At 35.1% G+C, this 13,059-nt stretch overlaps 1 protein-coding gene across 11 annotated transcripts in view; it reads right to left on the bottom strand.

Annotated features, from left to right (window-relative positions):
• EYA1 (EYA transcriptional coactivator and phosphatase 1) overlaps positions 1 to 13,059 on the bottom strand; it is a 338,095-nt gene that overhangs the window by 146,980 nt on the left and 178,056 nt on the right. For 9 of the 11 annotated variants that reach the window (XM_050801903.1, XM_050801902.1, XM_050801900.1 and 6 more), the window contains one exon: positions 12,766 to 12,893. The exons of the other annotated variants lie outside the window; for them this stretch is intronic. In XM_050801903.1, the coding sequence (XP_050657860.1) occupies positions 12,766 to 12,893 (128 nt within the window). The remainder of the gene's footprint in view (positions 1 to 12,765; positions 12,894 to 13,059) is intronic. 11 annotated transcript variants of the gene reach the window in all.

Genomic DNA, 13,059 nt, shown 5'->3' with positions numbered 1-13,059 from the left:
CAATCTTATGAAAGCCAAATAAACACATCCAGACTAAACTTGAATTTAAGGGTATACATGGCCAAAAAGAAACATTGGTCCATTTCAAAACCTGCTATTCATGGAAAGTACAGCATATATTAATAGCAGCATGTGCAATTACTTATGGGGTGGTCTAGATTAATTGACTTTTTTTGGTAAAAGAAATATATGGTAAATCATAACTGCTCCTTTGTAATGTCTTTTACAACTCCATGTTCCTTTTTGTTTTGCAACTCATTCTTCTACAGTAGCTCAGTTTCCTAACACACACAATCTGAGAAGATTACATGAGCCTCTATACTAATGCTCATCTGTCCCCCAATCCAGTCTATCCTTGCAACTGCTGCCAGATTAACACCTAAAACACTTCCACCATATCAGCCCCTTGCTCAAAATATTCAGTGGCTTCTCTACCGACTCCAGGATGAAATCCAAATTCCTTAGCTTACTATTCAGGGTTCTCCACAGTTTGGCTCCAACTGATCCTTCCAACCTTATCTACTATCAATTCCTTCTTCAGCTAAACTGGTCTCCTAACAGTCTCCTGAACTATCCTACCTTTGTTTGTATTGTTTCCTCATTTAGAATGCATTCCATCTCTTCTCCACCTATTCAAATTCTACCCATTTCCCAATACTCAGCTCAGATTCCATCTCCTCCTTGAAGCCTGGCCAGACCTTAGCAAGCTGAAGAGCTCTTTCTTCTGTACTCTGAGAGCACTTTTGTTTGGATCTGTGGCTTCTAACCTTCTTGAGAATGAAGCCCTCTAACACCAAAATATTTCAGAACCCAAAGTGTATGACAAAAACCTACTGTGAATTTGTAGACCAAAGAAATGTGTATTTTAATAAACATAACAGAATGTCTATATGTGAAAGAGTTAAATATACATGTGGCCTGTTAATTTCCTCACCCTACAGACAAACCTTTTGAATTTGCAAACCTTTGGTACTTGTTCTCCAACTACTGAGGAAGAGTAAGCCACAGACTGAAAATCCTAGTCTCCATAATTTATTCGGCATATTACCTTTTAGTTTTTGCTAAATGTTTAAAAAGTCTTATGTTCCTTTACCAGCCTGTGAGCTCCTTAAGACAGGTGTTATGGTCAACATAAAATAGACAAATATCTAAATTAAATATTTTGTTTGTTTGAAAATCACAGAATTGCAATTCAGTACATATACGCAGAGCGGAATGGTCTTCAGTATGTCCTAAGAACAAAGAGAAGGTTTGAGGTTTTTATTAGAAAGAGAAATGTTACATTTTGTTTTGAAAAGCTCATTGGCACTAGAGAAGCTTTGGGAGGCTGCCAAGCTCTGACTGGTGACTGGTGGCTGTAGGTAAAATTAGTCTTGGAGTCATGGCAGGTTGTTTCACTAGTTACTAGGTAAACTGGTTTGAAGGGTACAGCAGGCCATTTCAGCAGCTGGGCTTGAAGAAAATTCAGCTCTTGGAGCTGGTGCTTTATTCCCCAAGCGCTTTACCCCCCTGCTCTTTCAACTGATTTAGTTGGAGCTATGGTTTGAATATTTACTCCCTCCAAAACTCATTTTGAAACTTAATCCCCAATGTGTCAGTATTGAAAGGTGGGAACTTTAAAAGGTAATTGGATCACAAGCACTCTACCTTCATGAAAGTATTAATCCATTCATGGACTAATGGGTTCATGGATTAATGGTTTATCAAGAGAGGGAAACTGGTGGCTTTATAAGAAGAGGAAGAGGAACCTGAGCTAGCATGTTAGCATGCTCCATGCCCTCCCCATGTGACACTGTGCCACCTTGGAACTCTATATACAGAGAGTCCTCACTAGCAAGAAGGCCCTCACCAGATGCAGGCCCTTGACCTTGGACTTAGCCTTCATAACTGTAAGAAATAAATTCCTTTTCTTTATAAATTACCTTGTTTCGAGTATTCTATTATAAGCAACAGAAAACAAAATAGTACAATTGGATATAACTAAAATGACCCAATTGGCATAAATCATCTTTCACACAAGAGCAGTACCATACACCTCTTTATATTTCTTCTAGAATCTGGCAGAGTTTATTTGTATACAGTAAAAAATAAATAAATACTAGATTCCATTTTTCTCCAATATTATGCTAGAAAATTTATCATACAGACAGGAAAGTTGGAAGAATTACACAGTGAACACCTATAGATGTATCACCTGGACTCTACAATTAGCATGTTACTATATTTACTTTTCTATATCTATCCTTCAAAAAACTATCTTATTTTTAATATATTTTAAAGGAAGTTGCAGATATAATATACTTCCCCTAAACACTTCAGCATTCATATCATTAACTAGAGTTCATATTTTTGATGTTTTAAAGTAAAATTTTTATATAATCAAATGCACAAATCTTAAATGTGCCATTCCATGACTTTCAACAGATACATATTATATTTAGAAAGCAAAGTGAGATCAAAACATTTTTAGCTTATTATAATAATGGAAGCATGGCACAACAGTATGAAAAGATTGTACCAATAAAAAATACAGACAGCAATACAACATTCTCAATTTATGGCACAGGCAATATTAAAGTAGACTTTTAGAATGGATGAGTAATAATTTTAAATGTAATTTATATTTATTGAGCACCTACTATATGCCATGCATTTTGCTAAGCACTTTACAAGCAATAGGTTGTTTGCTCCTCATGGCAACTTTATGAGATATTTATTATTATTGTGTAATTTCATAGATGAGGAAACTGCAGCTTAAAGATGTTAAATAGTCCATGATCACACAGTTTCATGTTTCTTTAATTGCCGTATCTTTTGTAAATCAGCCAAAAAGCCCAGTGTTTTCTGAATATGGGTTTATCATCCTTAATCATTCCTTTGATATAGATCTGGACAATCAGTGAATGGTACAGCAATAAGAAGGTCCAAGAATACCAGGGCACTGAATAAAAGTGTATCAGTGTATGTTGCAAATTAGCGGGTGGTAAAATAAATCAGTGCATGAAGATTGGAAGCAGATGAGCTGGCTCAGACTCACAACCTCAACCGTATCAATGTGGGAAAATGGCTTACTTGCCTAAAAGGTAATCAATCTACTAAATATACATCTCAGATCATGTTTCTTCCCATCCTTCACCAACTCACAGGAGCACCCAGACATAAACCCTACCCACATTGAGTATTAATTGAACAAGTAATTACTAAGTACCTCAAGTACTGCAAATACCTGCAAAGGCCGTGCTTGATATGCAGGATCCCAAAGGAGGAGAATATATCCTTTCCTCACCTGGAGACATTACAGTAGCCAGTCCCAGAAGATATGTTTCTTTTTAAAAATATAACATTATTTAATAATAGCTGCTATGTTTTGAGCATATAGTAGATACCAGTAACTACACTTAGTATTTTGGATAGATTAACTGTCATGCACCTTGATGAAGGGGCAATGCCATTCTACAGCAAAGAAGGCAGAGGCTCAGAAGTAATAGATAATAATAGCCAGTGGACATTGAGCATTTTCTAGGAGCCAGACTCTGTTCTAAGCACTTTACCAACTCATCTAACAGTTGTACCAACACTACAGGCAAGCAGTATCATCACCTTCATTTTACGGACCAGGAAGCAGAGGCATAGAGCAGTTAAGTAAGTATTCGTCATCACACTTCGTAACTAATAAGTGGCAGAGCTTCAAACAGACGCAGGCAGCCTTCAGGACTCTTTCTATGCTCCCTGCTCTGTCCTCAACAGGCATATGTTAGTTGCCGTGAATAAAAAGCAGAATTGTGATTGTGATTTTTTAGTTCAGGTAAGTCTGACTACAAAACTGCTCTCACAAGCATGCAATTCTTCCTATATTTCTAATATTACTCATTTTCCACGTTACTCTCTTTAAGGCAAGTATCAGATATGTTCAGAAAAAGATAATAATATGCAAATAAGCACATGATTTCAGATAAAATGCCTTCATTTCTTCTCACCTAGGGTCCCTTCTTAATGCCCACTACCCCTTGAATACAGTTTCAAAATACTACCTAAGTGCATTTCTAAAACACAAACCCAATCATACCACTTTCTGACTCACAAGCCTTCAGCTCCCACAGCTCCTGTACAGTTGCATCCAAATTCTTGAACTTCATATCTTGAGGCCTTCATCATCATCTTTGGCATCTAAGCTCCATCTCTGTGCATGCTTCTCATCTTACACACACACACACACACACGCACACATGCGCACGCGCACACGCACATACACTCTTCTGCCATTCAGAATGTCTTTGTCACAGCTATGAAGCTCAAGCTCTCTCTTTCTTCCTGGCATGGCACTCAGTATTCTCCTACCTCTCCTTCAGGACTCAGGTTAAGCATCACCAGTGTGCGTCCCCACAATCCACAATTACTTCAGTGAGGATTAGATGTCCTCCTCCTCTGCAGAATATAGTCCTTATCTTAAAGTATGGTGGTAAATCACATTAAATAGCGAACTCCTCCTTGGCTAGAATGGAGTTTGGTATATTTCTAGATAGAATCACTTAATAAATATTTCTCAAATTAACAATGTAATTGTGGATATATAGTACAGATACACTACATATATACACACATATACACACACACATATATACATAGACACTTTCATTTTTTTACTTCAGTGAATACATATATATATATATCCTTCTTCCTGCAATTTTTCCCCACCTTCAAAATGTTTACTTCCAATTATTCCTTTACCATCTTACCATCTACACACCAACCCTAAGTGTATTAACTGCCTTATCCTTATATCATTCAGTTGTTTCTTGGAACAGTTGTATGTGGAAGTTGCTTCATCACTATTAATATACTAACAGTTGAAGTTTCTATTTATGAAGCAGTTATTTACTACGGGTCAAAAGCAAGTCAGTCACTATAGATCAAATTCACAACCTGCAACAATGTTGACTGTGAATGTTCTGCGGATGGACAGCCCATAGCAACTATATGAACTGTCTGTGAAATGATCAATTTCAAAAATTTAAAAAACAGGCTCTAGATACTTATTGAATCGTTAATACATTGTAAACAAACTTAATGAATGCTCTTCTCTTATAATCATTCATGTACATTATATGCTTAGTAATATGAGGCATTCATTTAACAATTTTTTTTATTTGACTTTATTGCCAATCCTCCTGTTAGATGCTAAGGACACTAGAGTGAACACATGTGTCCCCGCTTCGAGAAACTTAGAAAACTCTTCTAGGTGAAGCACACATATAAATGAATGTTGCATATCTTTCATCTTGGCCACAATCTTAGATAAGGTAACATAAACACTTCTTAGGGAAGATAAACTATTTCAGCAAGAACTCAGCTTTTTGGCTAGTAACCTAAGCAGTGCTATTGGGGAGTCCATGTTTTAAAGTGTAAAGAATATAGCTTTGAAATCAGCCTGTTAGGCCTTTGCATCTCTTCCGCAACACAGTTAATACACTGTAAACACAGACTAGTCACTTAAACTCTTTAAAATGAGGTGCCTAAAAGTTACCCTAAAGATTGTTTTGAGGATAAACGTAGGTAGAGGGCATATGATGTACTCAAAAACTTAGTCAATGTAGTTCATATTCTTTATTGTTGACAAAAAGGATTCTTTCCACTTAAAATGCCCTATTAGTAATAAATACAATGATAAAATGGGTAAGGATTATAGATTTTGATTCATGTTACAATGTTAAGAAACAGTTCCTAATTTGTATTATGAGGAGTACATAAACATACCTCTTTGGAATGTGTTTGGTAGAGTCTGTCTACCATTTTTTGGTATAATGGGATACTAGAGGCATGCAAAAACAAAACAAAACAAAACAAAACTCAAAATCTGTAAAACTAGCAAATTACCATGAACATAATCATAATAAGCTCTCACTTACAAATTGTGTGTCCTAAAAATTAACACAAACCCTTGATAACCTTATGAAGACTTGCTTTCTCTCTACTACAGTATAAGCAATATTTGACAGTCACTGACATATGACAGATAATTTTTTTCCTACCCAAAGCAAAAGTGGAAAATTTGTAATATGTATGTATTTTTTTCTACTGTATTGTATGCTTAGAGTGAAAGAGAGGAGAATGAATTACTCTTGACCCTTACTCCAAGTTAGCAAGGTGAGAAGAAATGTAACAGACCCCACTTTATTTATATACTGCTCACACCAAGGCATTCTTGGATATCATAAGAAATCAGGACTTACTTAAAAGCAGGGAATCTGTCACCAAAGGCATATGAATTTGCCCAAATACTACCATTCACAAAATGTTCACATATCTCCCGGGAGGGAACCAGAGGTTTCTCCCAGAATATTGGATGTTCTCAGGGAGATATATTTCTGCTCATACCAAAGTTCTGGCCCAGGCAGCACAGAGATGCCACAGAACTGTGATTCTCTATACTATTAGCAACTGGAAGTAGGGAAAAGTTGTCTACATCTAGACCTTAGTTATCAGGAAGCCTCACTCTAGAAACCCTGAGCCTAGTTGCAGGCAATCAGCACTGGAGTTCCTATTCTTATTATGAAAGATACAGTTAGCTGCAGGTGAGAGGCTAGAGCCTATCTGCCACCCTACAAGGCTCACACGTGCCACCCCTCTATTCCTCTGATTTTACCTCTTTTACTCCCAGCCATTCTCTCTCCTCCAGCCACACTGGGCTCCTTGCTGATCCTAGAACATCCCAAGCATGTTCTCAATTCTCAGATTTGGTCATTACTACTCCAATGGAGCCCCAACAAATGCCAACAGTGTTGTTTGGCTGGTATAATTTGGTTCTCAAAGTCAAGAAAAGTGTGACCAAATTTACCACCTACTTAGAAATATTTTCTGAGGTAGAAAACATTTACTCTGAGCAGTAGCAAAACTGCAACCAGTTTTTAAATTTCACAGTAACACTGCCCCAAACCAAATGTGCATATGATAATGACCATTATAATGAAAAGCAGAGATGATTTCCCATCTCCATTTGATCTCAGAGAGGCTTAACAGGCAGACAGTTGATGAAATTATAATTAAGTCTAAAGCTTTGAAAACAAGAAACAATCCCCCAAAGTTAACCTAATGATGCAATACAACGTGCACATGGACCACAAGAAGGAATCTCACACACTCATGCACATCAGAACTTCAAGACCGGACTGTAACCACCCTGAAGAGTCATCCTTATAACGAAGTCCTTGTCATCAAAGCCTCTGCCACTGGTTCTTGCACAGCGCTGCTGTTTGCTAGGGAATGGCATCATCCAGCCATGAAGGCACCAGTGTGGCAATGAAAACACCAATGTTTAGTAAAACGTATTAGAAAAGGCATTTGTAGATGATGCAAATCACATATTCTCTCCAGAGAATAATATGATGATTAAAAACCCAGGCTCTGGACTCAGAACTTAATTCAAGTACCCGCTCACATGCCAGTGGTACCAATTACAAGCCATGTGCCTTTAAACTTGGTGTTTAAGTCTTGGATTTTTTTGGTTCATAAAATGGGAATCACACTGTAGAAGTGACTTAATTATATATGGCACAGCAGTTAATAAATACTGAGTACTTATAAGTTCCAATTATGCTGCAAATTTTATGTTACATCCTCACAGAAAGCCTGATGTAAGTTCTGTTATTATCCCCATTTTACAGATGAGAAAATAGCCACCCAGAGGCTGACTTGTCTGAGTTCACACAGCCAGCAAATAGTGAAGCTGGAATTCAAGCCCAGACTCTTAGCTATTTTGCTGACAATGTTTTTAAATTTGTTTTCTAAAGATTAATAAAGCAAAACATAGAAAATAGTCATCACAGTGACTAACAGGTTATTCATAAATATTAGCCAGCATTATTATAATTAATTAGCAACAGACATGTGAAAATTATTCCTATATATACAACATAGGAAAATATTAAATCCTAACAAATTATTTGTTCATTCTTTCATGGCTTTTATTTAAGAACAATTTATAAGAGGCCAATTCTGTGGTTACAGACAAACTAAAAATGTCATTTAGAAACTCTTTTATTCACAATGTCCCTTAATCTTCCAGAAACTAAATCCTGTGCAGAATGTAAACAATAATAAAGTTATATTACCATGTTTCTATTGACAACAGAATATTTAACCACAAATATATAAACATAGACTATAAAATACAGCCTCAAACCATAATTTTATACACATCTGCCCCAGTTTAGACATTTCTTGTAAATCAGATTTCTTAAAAATAATCTAGTTGGATAGCATTATATTTTACTAAATTAAAATTACAGCGAGAAAACAAATCCAGATAATTTACTAGTGTTCTAAGTTTTGTAAAAATGATAAAAACAGCTTAAAATGATTCTGATAATGTATAAAACTGAACCTATCAGCCTAAAATATGTAATACACAATAAATTTTAAACGGAGAAAATTTAGCTACCTAATTCGAGATTGTATCTGTTATCACCTAGGAAATCTGATATACCAATTCAAAATTCCTATTTGAATTACCATCAGAATTCCTGAAACCCTATGTGCAGTGAAGATTCCAATTGCATCTGGTTTTACGTCATCTAAAGACAAATCTATCCCTTTCAAGACAAGTTTAAGCTTCTTCTTGAGTTTGAGTCTAAGTTTACAATAGAGAAAACTCAGAATTAGAGCTCAGATTTTTGCTTGCTCACACTTTTTTTTTGGCCTTCCTCACTCCTTACTCCAAGACAACCAAAAATAAACACTCAAACCAGCAATATATGAACTGACCAATCTTAAGCTCCCATGGACTTAAGACAACCAGCGAAAACAAAGATGGAAAGAATCACTGCTTTGCAAACAAGGCCTTAATTACGTACGTAAATAAAAATCCTTTTAGGGCCACAGCCCTGAGTCCTTCGAAGGAACCTTTCCCAACTACTTCTCATGCTTAACACAAATATCAACACAAAGCCTTTACCATGTAAAGGCTTGCACAGATTCCCAAACATTACAAATCCTCTCAGATTTGATGATCATCTAATAGAAGTATCACCAAGAAGCCTATTTCTTAAAAGCTATACTTTAACAATATAATACATGGAACAGAATTTTTGTTCCATCTTGGCCTCCAATTGCATTTGGTTTTACGTCACCTAAAGACAAATCTATCTGTTTCAAGACAAGTTTTTCAGACTAACTGTCCAAAGGAAGAGGGAAAACAGTTGAAAGACAGGCCATGGTTGGTGTTTTCACAACCATCCATTAGTGTCTGCTAGGTCAAGCTTGAGTTAATAGTAACAAAAATATGCATTAATTCATTTGGAAACATATCACTTCTTACAGTGCTTTCCTCATTGCAAGTCAAGCGTTCATTTATGCTACTATTTTCTATTTTTACCTGTTTATATTTTTATATTGCAAAGATGTATAAACTGGGTGAAACCAACCAATGGTTAACTTCAACAGTAACAATTCACAGAGGGGTTGGAAGGATGTATAAAAATGTGAATAGTTGAAAGTTTTGAAATATGAAACAAACAACTATTATAACTGAAGAACATTTCATGTAGGAAATAAAAAAGCACAGTACTTGAGGCTGTAGCTCAGTGTCTGTCTTTATCCCTTAGATGAACCATGAAAATAGGCACTAGCCTATGAGTACAGAACCTACAAACATTGAGTCTTAGGATAATTTGGCAGCAGACTTAAGAAGAAACTTAATATTCTCTGCCTTTCCATTCCATTCCCTTCTTGTTTGTTCTTCAGATGAAGTTATGGTTTTTGATACAGGAGATTTTCTTGTTTTCTTAGCCTCATTATAGGAACAAGTGGTGGCAGGAAATAAAAAATATCTCTGAGTGAAAAAAGACAACCTATATAAATGCAGGCAAAGCCAGCAACTGTGTAAACTAAATGGAAGTTCCATTGACCTAATTAATTTCTATAGGGCTGAGATGATTTTCAGTCGGGCTGCAGAGAAGTCACTTAAATATAAATCATGGCATATGTAGCTGAAAATGTTCATTGTAGAGTTAGGGGAGGTGATTGACATTTTAAAGACTCTTAAATTGTAATGAATTTCTTGATTTCATTCCTTTAATTCATCAGTAAACACTGCTGTTTTCAAACTAAATAAGATTTCAAAGAAGAAATAGGAAAATCTATAAAGACTATATGCCAGAGAAGTTTGCCAGACATTAATGAATTCGCTAATTTTAAGCTTAACTCCTCTAGTGGTGACAGAGAGGAATGAAATAGATATACTATGAGACATATAAGTAGCATGATAAACTGATTCACACACTTAATTAAAAACCTAGAACTTTCCAATATTGTTTGTATCTAAACAGACATGTAACATCAATCATGAGGGAACTTTGGGTCCATATTTTCAAACTGACTACTAAAATAAAACAATATGTCAGGAGATTGAGAAACTTCATTTATTCTCATTTATATCGATACCTTCTAACTTCACTTTCTAACCACCACAACGCTTGTAAAGTACATTAATGAAGATTACCTGAAACAGGGTGAGATGAGTAATTGTGTATTTGTCTGAAGTCAAGTCTAAAAAAAATTCATTTCTAAGACATAAAACAATTAAGTTTAAGATAAAGAATAAATTCTGTGTATTTTCCAGTTTGGTTGAGGAGATCCCATAATTACCTAACATGTTTTAATAGTTTGAACTTATTTTAGTTATGCAAAAATCTAATAAAATGCGATATTCCTAAATATGAATGTGATATCAAGCTATAAAAAGTAAATATTCAGAAATACGTTATTTCTCCACATGTGCTTAGAAAACAAACCACACATCACTCACATAAAGCTATCTAAGGGGAACCCTAAACACACACTCTGTTTCAGTACTGCGTGGTTCTTATTTTGTAGGAGAGAACTTGCCAATAAAATGTTGAGAAAATGAAAACGTATTAGTCCTATTCATTTCTTCATATACAAAAAAATTAACTACCAGTATTTCATAATTGCTCTTCCATATATGTACCGGTATATTCTATTGAGCAAAATATTTTAACATACTTAGTCTTCCTTATTTTTAAGTTAATTTGAATGACTGTCTTATCTGGACTTCACAATGATGGAAATGCCTGTTAAAGGTCACCTATGGGCCTTCTGCAGCTCCTGTCAGTGGCCGCCCTCACGCTGACTCTCGCATGAGGCCTGCCGGCGCAGGGACCTGCCGCGGTCTGGGTGACTACATCCACACCCAGTCTGCACTCCGCAGCAGGCATGCTTTACCTGAAGCCAAAGCCCAAAAGGAGAGGAAACAGGACTGCTTGCTTTTATTTTATTTGCTCTATAAAATCCACTTACACACTAGAACTACTTTCCTATAAATAATTTAAATTTCTCTCTGATTGCCTATCAAAATGGGAAGAAAAAAGTTTCAGATGAAAAGGCACCTCATGCAGAGATTAATTTTCTGCTACATCAGCAAAGTTTCAATTTTTGATAGTACCCATTTTTCATAAACACTTGAAATGAATGTATTTATGCTAAAAGAAAAATGCAGAATATTTACACATTCAAAGAATCACTGCTGGAATAAAAATCAAAGCATCTCATATCAGAAACAACTGATTTTATATTTTTCCTATTACTAAAAATTACATAACATTATAAGTTTTAAAAGCCTTCACTAACACATACTGGAATATCACATCAAAAAAGACAACAATTTTACAGCAGTTAGCTTTTTTAAAAAAAAATTGTGTAATGAAAGATCACCATGGTGACTGGGAAATGATGGTTAAGAGTTTTGCATATGGATGGAATTCTGGAATATTCTAACATAGATAATTTATCGAACTTCTAGTGAAAGGTATGCTCTGAGTCATAAAGGTCCTGAGGCTTAGTAATGAATAAATAAGCAAAATATTATCTATGAAGAAATAATTTTTCAATAGACTATAGTAGAAATAAATATAATGCAATATGTAATGTATCTTTCCATATGTTGAAGTTGTAAAAATATGCATAGTACCTAAATGACTGCATAACAGGTAGCAACAATACATATAACCTTATATGTTTAATCTTAAGTATACATGGATCAAAGTAGGTATTTCTACTTATATAAAATTTATATAAATATTCATATGTATTAATTACACAGAAATAATTGTAATTGTTCTACATTTAAAGTATGCTATTTGATCTTTAAGTAAATAAATTGTGTGTATATCACCTAAATGATGTTGTATACGCCATAAACAATACTTTTTTTACTTATTTATATTTTCATAGCCGAAGCCATAAGAACACTAGGCACACAAATTATTTCATTGATATTTAGAAACAATCCAGTCCAATGTTTACATTTAAACAAATTCGGCTATATTTAACAACAAAAGGGAAAATAAAATAAAGGAAATAATACCAAGTTTTAATTGATCATACAACAAAACAACACAAATTGATATTGCAGTGTGGACATGATCAATAAGAAGATAAAACACACTCAAAGGTTAAAAATGTCATGCACACAAATACGTATAATATACATGTGTATATATGTATATGCATTTGGCAAAACAAAACCAATCTATGCAATGTTACAATAACCTGGAAACATGAATCTCCTAACAATGAATACGGATTAGTAAGTCACATTATCACCTAAAGAGGAAATATAACAGTAGTTTTACGAATTTGACAACTGAAATCATATTAATGATTTCAATTAATAACAAACCAACTAATAACAAAGCATATATTGATGAAGAAACAAGGTGCAAAGTAAACAATGAGAAGGCAGACACTCACCTTCGGTGCCATTGGGAGTCATGGAATTACTATTTATATGAGAGTTATCGAGTTTGGGGCCACTGGGGGATTCACTACTACCACTCAGACGGCTATGCGGGCTGGTTAGATCCTGCATTTCCATAGACCTAAAGACAAGAAGCCTTCCGTTTGACAGATGTACCAAATTCATAACACCACTATTTAATGCGCTAATGACTTGACACCTGCTTTGAAACACACTCGCACAAAAGTCCCATTGTATCTATTTCTTAGACTCAAAATAATTCATCTCACATTTTGACTTCAGGCATC

The sequence above is a fragment of the Macaca thibetana genome, chromosome 8 (assembly GCF_024542745.1).
Source record: "Macaca thibetana thibetana isolate TM-01 chromosome 8, ASM2454274v1, whole genome shotgun sequence".
Classification (NCBI taxonomy): domain Eukaryota; kingdom Metazoa; phylum Chordata; class Mammalia; order Primates; family Cercopithecidae; genus Macaca; species Macaca thibetana.
The sequence above is the reverse complement of the archived record's forward strand: the minus strand, read 5'-3'. Positions and strand labels throughout refer to the sequence as shown.